Consider the following 20,140-nt stretch of genomic DNA (forward strand, 5'->3'; position numbering starts at 1 on the left):
ATTCAATCTACAATCTCAAAATCGACACTTTCATTGTCCGCTACAACTTTAGCTATTCCACAGCAGGACATTGCCTGAAATTGTGTGTTTGTTAATTACTTTCCATTGTAACTTGACTGGTAGGTTACTTGTTAAAGGTGTACAGAAATGGCCGTTTGTCCTGTTTGTCGCGCCGAGTTGTCACGAGCTGCAACACGAGTTTACCCGAGTGAGGAAAACGAATTTGATTGGTCGTTATCGAGCGGGCGGGATATTCAAAGCTTGGGGCGAGCCCGAGCTCCGTGTGTGTGTGCGTGTCTCAGACGTTGAATGACGGATTACGGATCCAATATCAGTGGCTGGTGAATCGTGTACAGGCTGACGTATAATCCGTGCGCCTGCATTATCCAATGCGAAAAAAAAAATACACACTTTCATCCCGGATTTACTCAAAAATAGAATTTTGCACAAAGTTTGGCCTACAACGTCTGAAAGATGAGTTATCACATTAATTTTATGACCCAAAGTGGGCTCAAATTCAATTTTCTTTTCTGTACACCTTTAAAATGTTTTTTGTGTTCATCTTTTTTGTATCATTGTTGTGTGAGCTACTGGACAAATTTGAATTTCCCTGCTAGGGATGAATAAAGTATTCTCTACTCTACTCTACTTTGGTTATTTCAGTCATATTTAACAACTCATTGCCTCAGTCTATCAAACACAAGTGAACGTAATGAGAACAAGACCTCTTGGTTATTGATTTATTGGGGGAAATTAAAGCCATTTAACCTTCAAATTCAATTAAATCTCAAAATCGACACTTTCATTGCACCTTTGTGAATCTTTTCACTAGCAGCAGCCTGTACTGTATCCATGGTTACTCAGCTCACGCTCACAGCGCTCTGCCGCCCTCTAGCGGTGACGCAGCGCGTACGTACGTACGGACCGAACGAGCCGACGTGAAGGAATTTCCGCCGACGTCACCGCGTACATGTCCATAACAGGGCTGCAGCTGTCTGAGAGCAACAATAACAAGCTGTACCCAAACTACTTCTCTACACCGCGGCTCTGACAGCGCCGTGCGCCACCGCCGAGCCTCGCAAAATGCGGTCGTCTAAATAACTGTGGCCTCCGTCGCTTCGACCTACGAGCCGGACAAAAAAAAAATCGGCGTTATCGTCGCGGAGGAGGACACACACACAGAGACACACACACACACACACACACACACAAGGAGACGGAGACTCGGCCGCAGGAGGAGAGGAGGGGGGAGCAGAGCAGAGCAGAGCACAGGGCAGTTCGGGGCTTGCATCTGGGTCAGTGGGCCTGTCGACGACCGGTGGTGTCGGTCGGTTGTTCTCCCCGCAGTGCCGTTGCCGTTGCTAACGTTGCCGTTGCTGCCGTTGCTACGTCCGTTGATCGGCCGTTTGTGTAGCAGCGTCGCGTCGTGTGGTGGGCCCCCCAAGTCAACAACATGCAGGCGAACGGGGCAGGAGGAGGAGCAGGAGGAGGAGGAGGAGGAGGACAACAGGACCGGGATTCAGAGGTGTCCTGCAGAAACGGAGCCCAAAACGGTGACTCGTCCTCCGGCGGAAGCAGCGGCAACAGCGGTGGTGGTAGTGGTGGTGGTAGTGGGGCAGCAGCAGCGGCAGCAGCAGCTCACTCCAACGGGCTGGTGTCAGTCTCCAACAACGGCAACAACACTGTCAGTGTCAGTGTCAGCAGCAACAACAATAACAACGGAGTGTCAGCGCAGCCTGCACCCAATAATAACAACAATAACACCAATAACAGCAGTGGAGGTGGAGGTGGAAATGGTGGTGGGTCGTCGGACGTGAAGAAAAAGAAGCGTCTGTCTCAGTCGGAGGAGGATGTCATCAGGCTGATAGGACAACACCTCCACGACCTCGGTCTCAAGTAAGTCAAGTGAGGCCGAGTACAGCTGCTCGTCGCTGGGCCAGCTGTCAGAGGAGGAGGGGGGGTTGGTGACCTCTGGGTGGAGAGTTAAAACAAACAAAACACATAACAACAGACAGCTACAGTGTGTGCACCATGTTTGTGTTATGTCAGGACTAGTGTGTGTGTGCAATGCATCATGTTTGTGTGCAAGGCCTGTTTTATTTTAAAGTGTGGCATCATCATCCTCCTCCTGTTCACTGCAGCAGATTGAACTGACACTTGTGTTTACATGTGGAGGAAGGGAGGATGAACCCCATGACCCACACACATATACATATACACACACACACTCCTGTTACAGAGTTCATACACTGTAGTGACCTTGTAATGTGACTGATGGAAACAGCAAAGCCACTGTTGTTGTCACACCAACTAGATGGTAGACCAATCAGACAGTTTTATCAATTATTAGTCAAGTCAAGTGACAGTTTATTTATAAACCACAAGACCATTTATTGATCCTACACATGGGGAATTTGGTTGTTACAGAAGCATTTGCAAAATACAATGTAAAAAAGTAGAAGATTATGCAAATATAGAGATATAAAAACAATATAAGACAAACATATAGTTATTATGTAACAAAATGTGTCAGGAATATACGGTATACAGTTATTATAAGATTAGAATAAAATTATATACACAGTGTTGGTCGTAACGCACATTTAAAAACAACCTCAGTCGACCAAAGTGCTGTATAGTTATATATTTAAAAAAGAAAAAGAAAAAATACAATATAGTTAATCATGGATAATATAATAATAATAAATAAAACAATACAAGGAATATAAGAACTCAATTTAAAGATTACTCTTAGCTGAAGGAGTTGACGTATTGATAGTGATTGATAGCTGTACATCATTTTATTGCACCACATCTCCACACACATGAAATATTTATTTTATAAAACCAGGTTTTATCTACATTAACGCTGCCCACTAAACTAAATACATAATAAAGTGCTGGAGCTTTGTAGAGCTGACCTTCCTGTGTTGTTATGGTCTTTTCAATGGGAGCTGTTGAGGGACAAAAGGGAGTTATTGTGATTTAAATATGTTGTGTAACTTACTCATGTGCTGACTCAGCTGACCGACCTGTCAGCTGATTAATAAAGTATTGTTTTGTTTTTTTTCCAAAATCTACAGATACTTTATAATAATATAAAAATGAAAAACCAAGAAATCTTATTGATCAATTCCCTGTCAGTTGATTAATTAGTGAATTAATTGACTAACTGTTCTGATGTCTGCTCATAGATACAGAACTAAACCTGTGACTCAATCCGCTCTGCACATTGTCACATGTTATTTTATCAGTCGGTCACATGACGACAGTGAACGAACGTGTCAGAACTTGGTCGTGAGTGACTGATAGTGATTGATTATTGATATTGATATTAACTGATGGTTTCCGCTGTCCACAGTCAGACGGTGGACCTCCTGATGCAGGAGTCCGGCTGCAGACTGGAGCACCCGTCCGCCACCAAGTTTCGCAACCACGTCATGGAAGGAGAGTGGGACAAGGTGCAGCATGGGAAATAATATGGATTTGATTTATTGTTTATCAACTATAAAAGATTGTTTATGTTTCTGACTTGGTGAATCTGACGTCGGTCCTTCTTTCTCTCTTCACACAGGCTGAGAGCGATCTGAACGAGCTGAAGGCCTTGATGCACTCTCCAAGTGCTATTGTGGTAAGTGACAAGTCCAGCAGCCGTCGGTCCACTCTCTCACAGGCTGTTTTCAGATTCGTTGCAAATGTTTGAAAGAAAACAGGCGAAACTACCACCAGTTTCTAAAAAAAAAAAAAAAAAAAAAAACCTCAGGGAAACTGCAGCAACTGTTGCAAATCCCTGAACAAAAACCACATGAAGCATGATGCTGCTAAGTCTGTGCAAATCCAAATGGTTCTGGAGCTCAGTGGTCTGAGCTGACACACACACACACACACACACACACACACACACACACACACACACACACACACACACACACACACTGCCTCACTGGTTCATTCTGGATGTTGGATGCTGTCAAACACAAAGACTAAACCCGAACAGACAGGCTGCTGTCAGTGTATCTGCACACTCGTCTGCTCTAGACATTTAACACTTAAACAGATACACAACAACGGAAATTCTCCAGAAATGCAGCGGTGAAACTGTGAGGTGGTCTGTTTTTTTTTTGTTTTTGTTTTTTATTTCAGTCCTGCAGTTTCTGTCACAAACGTCCAAAGTCTGTTTTTATTTCATCATCACCACGTATGTGTCAGAGAAGAAGACAAACAGGACAGAGTCTCTTTCTGTGATTGACAGTCTGTCACAAAAACAACAGTAGACGTCGTAGACACACAGTATTGGACGGAGATGATGAAAATGTGCTAAAATATCAGTAAAATAAAACTGTCTCTGTGAAACCAGCTGATTTTAGGTGTGAAGACCAGGTTATAGCAAACGGACTCTTTGCTATCAAGATTTCAATCAAATTTTTTGCAATAATGTAAAAAATAAACCATCATTGATGACCGCTGTCTCCTCTCTCTCTCTCTGGTCCTCAGAGGATGAAGTTCCTCCTGCTGCAGCAGAAGTACCTGGAGTATCTGGAGGACGGGAAGGTCCTGGAGGCGCTGCAGGTCCTCAGAGCCGAGCTCACCCCCCTCAAGTACAACACGGAGCGGATCCACATCCTGAGCGGGTCAGTTCATCAGTTCCTCCTCCAGCAACAGACAGACAGAGAGGAAGCTGAGTCACACTGATAGTAGCATGGAGTTATTAAACTGAGGTGTTGAATGTCAGGGCTGGAGTTCAACAAGACCTTTATCAACCACTTGGAGACAGTTCTTCATGTTTCTGTCTCCACCGATCCTTCATGCATGTGACGCTCCACCAGCCTGACAAGCGAGACTACATCATTAACATGTATAGTCTGGCAACGACCGGTAGACCTCGGCTCAATCCAGGGGGCGGGATGAAGGCTGTCTTTCAAACTGCCTATGCACGCAATAGGGTAGCGCTACGACCAATCAGAGCAAAGAGCAGGATGACGTTAGCCTGACAAGCCAATTAAAATGTATGTCGTCATCGCGTTAAGCCCGCCCAACGACTCTCTAAACGGATAGAGCGCTGTGATTGGTGAACACAAACGGTGTTCGAGAATCAAGAAGTTCCTATGGCTCGTTTCTAGACCCACCTACGGAGCAAATAGATTTGCTGCCGCTAGGGTGCAGCTAGATTTCTAGGCTAACGCTCCACAGCACAGGAGCGAGAAATGTGCCAACTGTGTATTTCCTCATCAGTGGTATTGATTATGATCAATCATTATCTACTGACAATTCCTGGTAAATTCAACCTGGGGCTCTAGTTTCCTAATATTTTAGGTCTGAAAGAATGAATCTGAAGATGTTCTGCAGTAATTGTGTCTGTCCCCGCATCGCTGGACCGATCTTAGGCTGTTTAGGCTGTTTACATCCCACAGAACTGCAGCATTTTTTTCACAGACAACGTCAGATGGCTATTCAAACATACACCGAAGGGTTTGTTTAATTCAAAAAAGCTGATGTGTTTGTGAACAGAGCTATAATACAAAGTCTTGCGTGAGAGTCAAGTTAACGGCTCACTGTGTTTACAGGTCGTCTGAAGCTCCCATTTGTTTTATCAACAGAGGAATATCAACTCGTAGTAGCACTAAGAGTAAAACTGCCTGTAGACAGTGTTGGGCAGGTTACTCTGAAAAACTGAGAACAAAATAAAAGTAATTAATTACAAGGAAAGTAACTATTGTGTTACTTTTTTTCAATAAAATGCTCAAATGTGTCAAATTACTTGAACTTCCCTCCCTAACCCGTAAAAAAATAAAGTAGCACGGTTATGTTATAATGCCGTTATTCCAACCACTGCCTGTAAACATACTTGAGCGCGTCAACTTGACTCTTGTGCAAGACTTTGTGCTACAGCTCCGTTTACATATGTCATCTTTCTTGAAGTAAACAAACCCCTCGGTGTATGTGTGAAGCCATCTGACGCTGTCAATGAAAAAAAATTGCAGTTTTGGGGGAAGTAAACAGTCTAAGATCAATCCGCTCCCATTATTCACTGCTGTGGCGATGCAGGGACAGACACAGCTACTGCACAACAGGAAACATTAAAAAAGAAAATCTTAAGATTCATTCTTTTAGACCTAAAATATTAGGAAACTAGAGCCCCAGGTTGAATTTTCCTGGAATTGTTCTTTAAGACGTGTGATAAACCTGCAGCCCTCTGTTGTGTGTTGATGCTCCTCAGCAGGGTGGAGACAGTTTGTCCTCCTGACGTCCTGTACTGAATTTGATTAACACCTCCAGGAAGGCTGCGTTCACTCTGACCAGACTCTGAGACACAAAGCTTTGTCATTGAAGAAATAGTGCATGTTGTCCAGAACAGACTGATCCTGACTCAACTGAAGTGCTTTAGTGTTTATCCTAAATCAAAAATCTGCTGTGGACCATGAAAATATTGACAGGGGAGGGGCTTAGTGAAAGCAGATGTGTGTGTGTGTGTGTGTGTTAATGAGAATATGTCACTGTGTGTTGCAGGTACCTGATGTGCAGCCATGCAGAGGACCTACGAGCCAAAGCAGAGTGGGAGGGGAAAGGCACGGCATCCCGAACAAAGCTGCTGGACAAGCTGCAGAGTGAGTAGTACAGTGTGACTCACTCACACACATACTCACACATACACACACTCACACACTCATGTAGTTAACACTCTCCATGAGCTGTCACTGTGTGTGTACTGTATATTGACCTGTAAGCCGTTACTCACTGTGAAAACCCTGCAGCTGCAGCAGGACATCAGCACGTTTCCTGTCGAGATCAAGTGTAGATGAGATTCAAGTGGATTATATACACACAGAGTTACATGTCAAGCTCTGCAAACAAGTGTTTATATAACATCCTATTGACAATATACTATATATATTAAAGATCTTTAGGTACGATTTACAAATCTAAGTTCATTTTGTAAAGGTCCCATTAGGTCTAAAGATAGATGTTTCTATTAAAGGGACAACGAGGAGTTTCTATTTGGTTATAAAAAAGTCTCATGTTAATGTGGATGAATCTACGCTACCCACACTTGTTAATGGGCCCATTTTCGATAAATATATCGTTTTGTCTCTATCGTTATTTTGTTATTTTAATTAATGGTGGAAATGCTGGGCGAGCCGACAAGCGTTTCCTTACTTTCGGTTTCACGGACGCTGCCTGGCAGGTCATGAGAATAACGCCGCAGAATCGCCGTTTATGGTCGGAACTATGACGGTATCTGATCGTCTTCGAACCTCTGACTTTAATTCTTGATGAATGAAAACATTCATGGCAAGACGTCCGTCTTGCACTGGTCCAAGAATTTCACCGTGCGCGCGGAGGCTCATGGTAAATGTAGTATGAGAACACTTCGCTTTCCAAAACTCCTCGTTGTCCCTTTTAAAGCTTCTTCAAAATAAAGGTAGATGTTTGTGTTATAGCTCCATACAGTATAAAGGTAGATGTTTGTGTTAAAGCTCCATACAGTATAAAGGTAGATGTCCATGTGTAGTGTGATTATAAAGCAGCTCTAGGTTCTATATTAATACTGTGAAAGTATCAAAGCTTCAGTCCACAGAGAAATGCACACAGCCTGTATTCAGAAACTGAGCATTTAAAAAACAGCCGTCAGGACTTCCTGTCACTTTGTGATGTCACAACAGAGTCACCCTAAGCCCCGCCCACAACATGGACCCATTCACCATCCAACACTTTGCAGGATTTGTTGTTGTTTTTTCTGCTAAAATCTGCTCTATTTTTATTGAATCACTCAGAAAACAGTCAGAAGCCAATCAGAAGAGAGGTTCAGAGCCTCCTCTCTTCTGATTGGCTGACACCGACCTGTTGTTATAGAGACAAAGAGTTACTACACTGAGATGTTTTATCTTCTTATTCAAGTGTAAAACTTTTAACAGCCACATTAGAAAGATAATCAGTTGAATATTCACCTCATGTGACACAGACTGAAAAGACTCAGCTGTTGTCGTGTGTCCAACATGCTTTGGTGAAGACACAGTCAACACACACAAACACACTGTGGTTGATTCATTCATGATGTTCCCTATGATGGATGTAACACAATTAAAGGCGAAACAAAATTAATCAAATATGTATGTTTTGTGTGTTTTTGCCTTCAGCCTACCTGCCTCCCTCGGTGATGCTGCCCCCTCGCCGTCTGCAGACTCTCCTGAAGCAGGCGGTGGAGCTGCAGAGGGAGCGCTGCCTCTACCACAACACTAAGCTGGACAGTGGACTGGACTCTGTGTCCCTGCTCCTGGACCACGCCTGCAGCCGGTACACACACACAACACACACACACACACACAAGCAATAAGCAATTAAGCAATACATAACGACAGGCCGTATAATGAGCGTATACCACGGACTGGAGTGATGTATTGCTTTTATAAAACGGTTACCAATAATGGCAATATGGAAGAGGAATACACAATCGATTTCATGCCGTTTCTATTCAATCAGATACATATTATTTAATAAAATGGCCCCACTATATAAAAATAACAGGGTTGTGTATTTGCTGGTTTTGTGAGGTTCATATTGATCCACAGGCAGCATTGAGAGTAAATGCTGCGTTCAGGACAAACCGAGAAGTCAAAACTCCAACTCTGAAATTTCCGGCTTCCAGCATCATAGCGTTTGGCATATTGTGGCTGATTGCTGAACATGAAAAATAAATGCAGCAGCAATTTATGCTTATTTTAGGAGCAGATGAAGATGCATGAAAACATCGACAAATAACAAATCTCATTCTTTCCATTAACGGCGATGCGGGACGCCAAGTTTTGTTGCTGTCGCTGACATCAAGTTGGAAAATCGGAGCTCTGAGATGATAACCTGTAATTTCCAAATTTGATGCTGTTTCAATTACATTTTGGAGAACATGGAGCTTGTTTTTTCCGAGTTTTGAGTTGTCTTGAACGCAGCAAAAGTGTTGGAGAGAGAACAGAAAACAAATGAAATATCTTCGCTACAGCTCTTCAGGACTCATTGATAAATTCAGTAATAAAGACTGTATTTAACGAGTGCAACTACACCAAAGTCATAAAACCATAAAAGAAAGCTGATGTGTTTTATTGGTTTGATTTAATTTATTTCTGCCTTTTAAATTAAAAGTCAAAAAGTAATGAGAGGAATTTAACCGAACCAGTACTAACACACATATCTGTGTGTGTGTGTGTGTTTCCTTATCTGTAGGAAGCAGTTCCCCTGCTACACTCAGCAGATTCTCACCGAACACTGCAACGAAGTCTGGTTCTGCAAGTTCTCCAACAACGGCACCAAACTGGCAACCGGGTCCAAAGACACCACCGTGATCGTGTGGCACGTGGACATGGTGATCACACTCAGTCGTCTTCATCATCATCATCATCATCATCATCATCTTCAGTTCTTCTTCCTCCGAGCTGAGGTCACAGGTTTGATGACGGTGTGTGTGTGTATGTGTGTGTGTGTGAGCAGGAAACGCAGCAGCTGAAGCTGATGAAGACTCTGGAGGGTCACGCCTACGGGGTCTCGTACCTGGCCTGGAGCCCCGACGACACCTACCTGATCGCCTGCGGACCTGACGACTGCTCCGAGCTGTGGCTCTGGAACGTACAGGTAATAATAATAATAATAATCATGGTGTTAACGATTATCACGATTATTATGCATTAATTAATTGTTTACCAAAATATTTTAAGTATCTGTTAATATAACTATTAACCCCCCAGGGGAAGTGTTTGAAATATTCAGGTCATAAATCGTCATCTATACCAAATGTTTACATTTATTTTAATCGTTTTTTGTTTTTCTTTAATACAAATGACACGCTAACATTTAACTTCCTACCAATTCAATGTTACGTTACGTTAAATGGACCAGTATCTGAGCATTTACCCTCAATTTGGCGCACATTAGATTAGATTAGATTATACTTTATTTATCCCCGAGGGGAAATTAGTTTGTGACAGCAGCCTTAAAAAGAAGAAAAAGCAGGATATTGAATACTAAATAAATATATACATAGCTATGCAAGAAATTATACAAAGAATAAAATACACAATTCATAAAAATACTTTGTACCTGTGCTCCCTGTCTGCTGGGCAAAATAACAGATTAAAAAGTGCTTGCTGCTAGACAAAGAAAGAAAAAAAAACAATTTTAGACAATTTTTTCTGCCGATATCGTTCCGACATAATCTTTTTTGGGGTATTTAGGAATCTTTTGTGGTGTTTAACACCACGATTAATTGTGAAAACAAGTAATCGTGACCTCCCTACCTCACACACAGTCAGAGAAGTCTAAGATAAATATCAGAGGTGTAACAGTAGGAGACTCAGATCCCCTAATCCCCAGATTTAATATAAAACAAACACGGTTTTAGTTTTGTTTTGTCGACAGTGATCTGAGTACAAGATAGAGACTCCAGAGGAGATTAAAGTCTGAAAGAAACGTCTGATCCCATTAACAAACAGAAGGAATTATGACCCTGTCAGTGTAGATTCATGATCCAGTCGTTCATCTCTGTAGTTCTGGCCACTATTTCATCACACACAGCTACACAGCTACACACAGACACACACATTATGAAAAAAACCTGCAAAACCAAATTAAGAAGCGAAGGAACAACCAGGAAAACATAGAAATGTAAAAGATGAACAACATTCAGACACTAACAACTGCTGTGTTTGAGTTTTCTCACAACAGGAAGGAGAAAATATAAAAATCTAGAGAACAAAACATAACAAAATAAAACTGCAAGCTCACAGTAAAGACGCACATGCACAACGATCCGTGCAATTACTGAAATGACCATAAGTGTCAGGATTTAAGTTGATGCTATTGAGACACAAAGGTCTAAGAAGGCAAGTAAATGAACCTGGTGAATCACAGACACTACAATGCAAGACAATATAGTCTAATTTAATAAAACACCTCTTCCTCCTCATATGTTTAATAAAGAGTCCCCAGATCTTTCTTTTTTTTATGATTAACACTTGATTGGCATTTATGAATATCACACATTACAAGTATTCATGTGGCAAATGTTGGTTATGTAACAATTGTATAGACAGGAAAACATGTTAATCAGCTATAATGTGCATTTTATTATGGCATCAACAACAATAAGAATCATTCTGTCACTTTACCTTGCGTCTAAAAATGATCAGTCAGTGTTTTAATAATTATCAACACACGGCAGAATTGTCTTGTAAAGAAAAGAGACAAAGTGTTGTTGTTGTTAGAAAGAAAATCTGAAAATTGTAACGGGTGCATCTGTAGTCTGGAGTCAGTGGAGGGAGAAACAGCTGCTGCTGCTGGAGGGGGAAACCAGGTCAGTGGGAGTGAAGCTTAGATCTGAGAGGAGCTGCAGAGACGCTGACAGTGATCTGTGGGTTTTTGTAGCTCATTAAACTTCAAAACCTAAAGCTCCTCATCCTGGATGTCACAGCTTCTCTGTCTTAACTTAAAAAAAAACACCCTAAAGCTGCAATAATAAAAGACAAATCTAAATATTACATGTGTTACTGTCGAGTCACAAACACTTTGAACCTATAAGAGCCTGTTTTCTGTTGATTATAAGGTCACAATACTATCACAGTGTCGTAGAGTGATGAGTGTGTGTGTGGTCTGATGTGTGTGTGTGTGTGTGTTTTCTCCCGCGCTGTGCAGACGGGCGAGTTGCGGACTAAGATGAGTCAGTCCCATGAGGATAGCCTGACCAGCGTGGCCTGGAACCCAGATGGTAAACGCTTCGTCACAGGAGGCCAGAGAGGCCAGTTCTACCAGTGTGTGAGTATCTGTCACTGCACACACACACACACACACACACACACACACATACTCACACGCACACACATGTCATGGCTGCTACAGACTAATCACATCGCTCTGAACACGCAGCCTGCACCGGCTCTCTGGGATCATGTGAACAGTTCCTCCTGAATTTGAACTGAATGTTGAAAAGCTTCTTGTTTGTTCACCACAGGAGCTGAAATGTGATTCGGTCAAACAAAAAACCTGCAGCTACAAACTGTTTCATGTACATTTTGCAATTGCTACAGTACAAAGCCAACGTTATAATTAGTAGCTGTGTTTTTAGCAGTGCAGAGGTAATGCCGTGATTTTCAGTATCAAAATTAATTCCTTCACTCAGCAGTTTATTGGAAAGAACATACTGTAACGTCTTGTCTTGTAAATATGGAAATTAGCCATATGGCTGTAATGTCATTCATATTTACATTATAAATGTCTATAAATATGTACTTTCCCATTTCTTAATAAATAAATAAATTGAAATTACAACAGTAGTGGAACAACTGCTAATTCTAACGTTATGTAGTATAAACTAACTTGATTAACAGGCTCCATTAAGTGTGACTCTAATTAATATAATAGGATCCTCAGGACTCTTCAGGTCATGTGCCAGTGTTTATTTTCTGATATTTTATGGACCAGATTTGTGACAAAACTATAAATAGATGATGAAAAATAAAAACCAGCTGCAGCCATAGAGTTATTTTTTGTTATTTTTATGAATACATATCACCATTCAAGTAATGTAATAGACAGAAATTAATACACCAAACATAAAAACAAACAAAAGGACAAAAAAAACCAATTTACTTACAGATTAATACTAAAACAATTCCAGTACGATGCAGTAACCAAATTAAGTTTCAAATATAGTTTTAGTCCGCAGATGACTCATCCTCTGGGGACAGATGTTATTCATTTTTCATTTAAATTAACCTTCTAATAATAAAAATAAATGTTATTTATAATGCGCTTTTACAAGTGCCCAAGGACGCTTACATGTGCAAAATTAGAATACAGAACAATGTCAAAAATAAAATAAAATAAATAAAACTCGAAAATAAAAGAACAGGAATTAGACACACTCATTAAAAGCCAGTTTAAACAGGTGGGTTTTTATAAGGGATTTGAAGGGCTTGGAGGTCTGTACAGTCTCTGGGGTTCGGATTAGTAGATAATCAATAACCACAGGTTTGTAACATAGTTGTTGTTCCTGGTTCTCCACACACACACAGAGAGTTTGTGTTGCTCAGGTTTTAATAAAACTAAAGTGTGTTAGATGGGTCCATCATTGATCCTGCTCTTATTATTATTATTGATTAAGTTATGGCTTGGTGTTTTCTCCTCCTGCTGCCTCCCAGGACCTGGATGGGAACCTGCTGGACTCGTGGGAAGGCGTCAGAGTGCAGTGCCTGTGGTGTCTGAGTGACGGCCGGACCGTCCTCGCCTCTGACACCCACCAGCGTATCCGAGGATACAACTTCGAGGACCTGACGGACAGAAACATGTGAGTCGGACTGTGAGGCCGTGGTTCTGGTTCTGGTTCTAAATAAAAATAAATGAGACGCATATTAATAATAATAATAGATATATAGAAATACATTAAATAAATCATTATTATTAATAGTTTAAGTTTACACAAATACACACTTATACACAGGGAAATTATATGTACATATATACATACCCCATGCTGCATACACATCCATATGGGTAAACATATAATACCTAATACACAATAAATTAAGCTTATAAAAATAATTGGATAAATAATTGAAAAGAAAGAAGAGAAAAAACAAGGTTATGGTCTGGCCATTATTCTATTCTCCCCCTTACAAGCCACTCTGGACTGAAATACAAAATTATTCAATCTAATTCTAATCGCAGACATTTATATATTCAGCTAGTTCAAAAAATGAAAGAAAGACTTTTCCCTCTGACTGTGTAAGTCAGTTTTTCCAAAGCCAGACTGCTAGACATCTCCCTGACTCCTTGTCTAGGATCGGATCTCTCTGTCTATCTCTATCTCTATCTTTCATGTTGTGTCATGTTGTGTTGTTGCAGAGTGCAGGAGGACCATCCCATCATGTCCTTCACCGTGTCCAAGAACGGGAGGCTCGCTCTGCTGAATGTTGCGACCCAGGTGAGCAGCTGGTACCACACTGACTGACTCACTGACCGACTGACCGACTCACCCACTCACTCACTCCCTCACTCACTCGCTGACCGACCGACTGACTCACTGACTGACTGAGTGTAAACCCAGTCCCTCACCTGGTCCAGAACCAGAACCAGCTCCTCCAGTTAACTCCTCTCTGCTCTGCAGGGAGTTCACCTGTGGGATCTGCAGGACCGGGTGCTGGTGAGGAAGTACCAGGGCGTCACCCAGGGCTTCTACACCATCCACTCCTGCCTCGGGGGCCACAACGAAGACTTCATCGCCAGTGGCAGCGAAGGTGACACAGCATCATCATCATCATCATCATCAGTAGAAACTCTCGAATTAATGCTGCGTTCAAGACAACGCGGAATCTCCCAATTGAAAACTCAGAGTTCTGACTTCAAAGCGTTTGAGACGACGCACCACGCCAGAATAACCAAAAACACAGCGAACAGGGACAAACTTTGCATTCACGGTGCTTCACATTAAAACATTAAAAAGGGCACAAAAACAAAACAAAAATGAAACGGATTATTTAAAATAAGATAAATAACAACCTAAATTCACTGTGTTCCACAACATCAGTAGATAATCTGTAAATATCAGTAAATATTCTATATTTCATAACGTTTCAATGTATGTTAATCGATGTTTGGACGTCAGACAACTGATTCTCAGAGAAGTCGGGGGAGATTTTTTTCCTCTGACTTTCTCGAGAGAGAGAGAGAGTGAGAGAGAGAGAGAGAGAGAGAGAGAGAGAGAGAGAGAGAGAGAGAGAGAGAGCTCCGACATGAGTTGGTGTTTAGTTGCACTTTTTCAAGTAGGAAGTCGGAAAAACCTGAGTTCAAAGTTGTCTTGAACGCAGCATAAGTCTTGCACAGAACTGAAATGTAAACATCTCTGCAGAGAAAGGGCTTATGGGTAATGTGTCACACATTCACACCATCTCCCTTTAAGTCTAAACCCCGTGTCTCCCATCTCCCATCAGACCACAAAGTTTACATCTGGCACCGGCGCAGCGAGCTGCCCATCGCCGAGCTCACCGGTCACACCCGCACGGTCAACTGTGTGAGCTGGAACCCCGTCCTGCCCGGGCTGCTGGCCAGCGCCTCAGACGACGGCACCGTCCGCATCTGGGGACCCGCCCCCTTCCTGGACGTCCAGGACGCAGAGGGGCTCAACGGTACGAACACCACAGGTTTTACTGTACAGAACAGGTCACCGAGGTTTTGTCACAGAGTTGCAGAGGGAAGATTTTAGTCACTAAACCTTTTTAGAGCACTCATTGATATACCTGGATTTTCCTCTATCTGTGTAGCCTAGATAATAACGGAAATTCATGCAAAACCACTGATGCGCGTTGCCTTCAGGGACCTTTTTCAGCAAGCGGTCTCTGAATTTACCTCTAAAACAACTCTATCTGGTAACGTTGTGTTATTATCTCATAGCGTGGTGAATGTGCAGGTCACAACTTGTCCATCAGAGCGTTGTGGAGTTGTTGGATTGTGTATTTGATGAGTTTGATGAGGGAAACCAAGAAATCCCATGAGCCTCCGTAGCGTAGCTCTGAGCAGCTCACGGCTCTGCTCCGCCGTTCTAAAAACAGCTTGCACCGACAATTAAAGGTAACAAACCTACTGCTATAACTATAGGGATTATGACAATGGGCCAATTTGCCAAAATGTTGAACTATCCCTTTAAGCACAATGGAGAATACTCATAAGACACGTCGTACTGCCTAGCAACGGCCAAGTTATCTCTTACTCATGAAGATGTTTTCAAAACATAACCTCTCAGAGCTGTTTGCATACCTCCACTATCTTCAAGGTCTCTTTGCTCATTAAAACTGTTCAGGTTCTCACAAAACTTAGGACATAATCAACATGGTTAAATGAACACTTGTGTGTTTTTCCATCACAATACACAAAAAAATCTTATTCTAAACATAGGTTATTAAGTTCAATGGGTTAAGTTATTTATTCATGCTCAGTATTTATTTTATTTGTCACAAATTAGCTACTGAATGTTGTTATTTGTTAAATAAAGTGATATCTTCCAACTATATCTTCTTATGGATCAACTTATCAGAAAAAGCTGTATAAATTTAAGTTTAAAAAAAATGGTGAGCAGCATAGAGGTCATGGTGGTTAAATGCATTACTCATTGTTTTTTAGTATAACTGTACTTGCTAATTGCTAGTCTATCTAAAGTCTCTCTAAATCTGTCTGTCAGTGATCCTTTGCTCTTTGACAACTCTTAGTTTTCTTTTGACTCTGTCAGGAATCTTGTGAGGACCTGGTCGTGGCCAGTTTATGGTGAAATAACGTTATTTTTATGCACTAACGGATAAAACGGTGCATTCAGACACATCTGTAATCGATGCATCAGTTTTTTCTGCAACATCAGTTTCTGATGGTCTGGAGAAGCTCTTTGCTTTTCTCCGTCATGAGACGCCTCTTGTGTGACACCTTGGTGATGAGAAACATTTTTATAGGCGTCAACTGGACTAAAGCAGCTGATATTACTTTGCACTGATAGGGGACAGGATACTTTCTACAGACTCCAGCTGCTTTCTTGGCTTTCCAAACCTTTTTGCACCTCCTTTTCTGTGTCGTTTCACTTTATTACACATTACTTAATTTATGGACATAAATGTTTGGATTTCTATGTATGTGTGCATTACTTCACTTGGGTTGTTGCCGACATCTGGTGAACATTTCATTTATTTATTTAAAAGGATCCCCATTAGCTGATGCCAATGGCACAAGCTAGTCTTCCTGGGGTCCGAAGTACCATACATCGAAAAGAGATGTAAAAAACGTATCACATTTTCAATATCATATCAGTCAAATAGACATCTTAATACATCATGTTTGCAGTAATACTTACAACAGCACATTGGTGCTGTGACATCTTACATTCTACGCCTTACATCTGATTGCATTTAAACAAGTTGGTAGTCGTCTTAATATCAGTCATTCATTTACATGTCAGTGGCTCTATTAGAAATATATTTTCTGAGAAAGATGTTGACACATTCAATACTTATTTACCCCGCTGTATGTACAGTATATATCCTGTTTGAAATGGAGTGAGATGAGTTTTCTGTGGTTCAGATGAAAGTGGAGTTTATACTGTGAATAATAACGATCCAGATGTTGGTTTGATCTGGTTGTGATGGTGTGTTTCCTCCGTGTCCCGTCAGAGTGCTGCAGCATGGACAGCTGATGAGCCGCTGGACCCGCGACGCCCTGAGGAGCATTAAGACTCTTTACACACTTGAACGGATGAAGCCGGGAGGAGAGAGGAGGGGAGATGGGGGAGAAAATCTTTGTGTTGATTGGACAGCTTCTTCCTGGAGGCGGAGCCAAGCTGGACCTCCTCCTCCTCCTCCTCCTGATCCTCCGTGTGTCAGGACGCCACAACACAGAGACGATGATGTCAGACTGGGTCACATGACACAGAGCAGAGCCCCCTCCTCCTCCTCTATCTCCTCCTCTATCTCCTCCTCCTCCTCCTCCTCTTCCTTCTCCTTCTTCTGAAAAGGAGGGTGGACTCTTGGCTCTAGGACCTCCAGTATCTGACCCACTCACCTGTCTGGACCTGTCTGTTCCCTCAGCACCATCCAGGACCACCCACCCACCCATCTACCCACCTCCTCTTATTTATTATCAGCTACATTATTTATTCATGATGATGAGTAGTTCACTGACTAGCGTTACCGTAGGCGACGGACGGCGACGGTGGCGTCTCGTCTCGTTCTCCTCCTGAAGCTTTGAAAGAGATTTTACCTGCAGGAACATTTTAACAGCCGTCGCTCACTTGAAGAGGAGTTTGATGCGTTTGTTTTAAAAAAGAAGAGAAAAAAATCTTGTTATATTGTCTTTTTTTTTTTTTTTTTAAATACAGAACTTTTTGGTTTGTTTGCTTTTATCTGAGTAGAGCCAGAGAAAGAGGAGGAGGAGGAGGAGGAAGAGGAGGAGGAGTTGATGATGATGAGCATGTTGCACAGGACGATGTGTTTGATGGCGACTCGTGTTTTTTTTTTACACTTGCAGTATAGTATCATAATATCTATTAAATGTGTTGAGTGGTGGTTTTTGCTGCTGTTACCTCTGGACGACCTGAGTCTCCTCCTCCTCCTCCTTCCTCCTCTTCTTTCTGATGTCGCTCCCTCTCTTTTACTCTTTTACTTCTGTTTCCGTTGCAGCTTTATTCTCCTTTTTGGGTTTTTTTTTATTATTTTTTTAGTTGTTACAGTTGTTTTAAGTTTCATTTACTATCACTGTGTTTGTTTTTTTTGCTTTGTTTTTTTAAATTATTATTATCATTATTATTATTATTATTATGCACCTCACATGGAGCTTTAATAATGAAGGAGACGCTCCCAGATTTTTTTTCCTCTTAAAACCTCAGCTGAACTGTCGAGAGCTTCAAAAGATGATGAGGCTGGAGTTACAAATATCTGGATTCACTACATTTTTTTAAATCAAGCAGGAGGAGATAGCGACTTTATTAGGGACTATTTTCAGCAGCGGATGAATCCACGTTTGCATTTTTCAGAAAACGCACTCACACACTGATTTTTAATAAAAAAAATAAATACATAAATGGATAAATAAATACATAATTTTATTAAATAACTTCCCAGCCGGCCTCATCCTTTTGAGTTTTTGACGCAGTAGTAACACACTGGCCGGCGTTGAGTGTGTGTGACACATTTTTGTACACAAGTGTAACATAAAAGTTATGATGATGATAATGATGATGATAAAGATGAAGATGATAATAATGAAGTGTTTTTTCAGGAGAAGAGTCGGGAGAAACCGTCCTGACGACGATGATGATGATGTGACGTTGTGTGAAATGTGCTGTTTAGTTGTAACGTTATGGCATGTGATGATGATGATGAAGATGATGATGATTATGATGAAGATGAAGATTAAGATGATGTCGATGGTTCCTCACTGTCACACCTGCTGTTTGAAAACACACACATAAACAGACACACACACGTTGAGTTTGTCAGTGTGTTTCCCATGTTCATCCGCCCAAACGCCATCACAGCCACCAGCAGCTTCAGCTCTGCCACCACACAACACACACACACACACACACAACACAAACACACACCTACACACACACGTGGTGTTTTAGCTTCGTTCTGCAGTTTGTCCATTCAGAGTATTTCAGGCTTCTTCTCTTCTACTTCTACTTCTTCTTCTTCTTATTCTTCTTTTCCTCTTCTCGCTGTAAGAAGCCAAAGTAGATCTTTGTTTTGCTTGCAGGCAGTTTTACATTTTAAATGTGTTACTACAAGAAAAAAAAAAGTGATTGTACTGTTCTGTATTGTTCTGTAGGAGAAGTATTATGTATGCATATTTTAAATAAAAGCATTCAGGGTTTTAAAAATGGACGCACTTTTTGTTTCTTTTCCTGACATGAACATGTGAGTGTGTGGATTGACACAGAGCTGCTGCACCGTCACCACACTGGATTATCTTCAGCTACAAACTCATTATTCATTAAGGGAAACACTCTGAAATTCACTGATTCAGTTAAACACAAGACTGTACAAATCATGTACAAAGCAAGATATAACCTACTTCTGGGTGAGGTACAAAATATGTTTATGGAAAGGCAGTGTGGGTATAATCTGAGAGTGGAATTGAATTTTAAGAGAATGAAATGTCAGAACAACTCTGAAAAGTATGTGCACAACAGTCTGCAATAGTGGAATGGGCTGGAGATGAAGCTCAAAAACAGCACAAACATGAAACTATTTTTAAAAAATTATTATACAAAAACATGTTTCTAAAAAAAATATGAGAATGAGGAAAAGTAGGTTGGAATATTATTTTGACTACAAAGGGATACTGTAGGTGATTATAAAACTGAGAGTGAGTCTGTTGACTTTGTTTGCTTGTATATTCGGTTTATTTTGTTATACTTGAATGAAAGTGTATATAATAAGGGTGGGAAGTGAAAAGCTCGGCTTCCTCCTGCTCATTTTCGAGCAAACTTTGTTTACTCGGACTTGTTTTTTGGGACAATAACGTGTTTCTTTCTGTCTGTCTGTCTCTTTCTTTCTTTCTTTCTTTCTATCTGTCCCTTTCTTTCTGTCTGTCTCTTTCTTTCTTTCTTTCTGTCTCTTTCTTTCTA

The 20,140-nt window shown here is 41.3% G+C and overlaps 1 protein-coding gene across 1 annotated transcript; it reads left to right on the forward strand.

Moving 5' to 3' along the window:
- The first annotated feature begins 736 nt into the window (after positions 1–736).
- Positions 737–19,366, forward strand: wdr26a (WD repeat domain 26a). The gene is made up of 14 exons (XM_083989936.1): positions 737–1,896; positions 3,362–3,461; positions 3,575–3,631; positions 4,495–4,631; positions 6,508–6,605; positions 8,136–8,292; positions 9,214–9,352; positions 9,478–9,618; positions 11,674–11,793; positions 13,179–13,324; positions 13,882–13,960; positions 14,144–14,273; positions 14,967–15,161; positions 17,184–19,366. The coding sequence occupies exons 1-14, from the start codon at positions 1,454–1,456 to the stop codon at positions 17,204–17,206; spliced, it is 1,965 nt and encodes a 654-aa protein (XP_083846062.1). The 5' UTR covers positions 737–1,453; the 3' UTR covers positions 17,207–19,366.
- The last annotated feature ends 774 nt before the right edge of the window (positions 19,367–20,140 follow it).

The sequence above is a fragment of the Trachurus trachurus genome (genome assembly GCF_905171665.1).
Source record: "Trachurus trachurus genome assembly, chromosome: 16".
Classification (NCBI taxonomy): domain Eukaryota; kingdom Metazoa; phylum Chordata; class Actinopteri; order Carangiformes; family Carangidae; genus Trachurus; species Trachurus trachurus.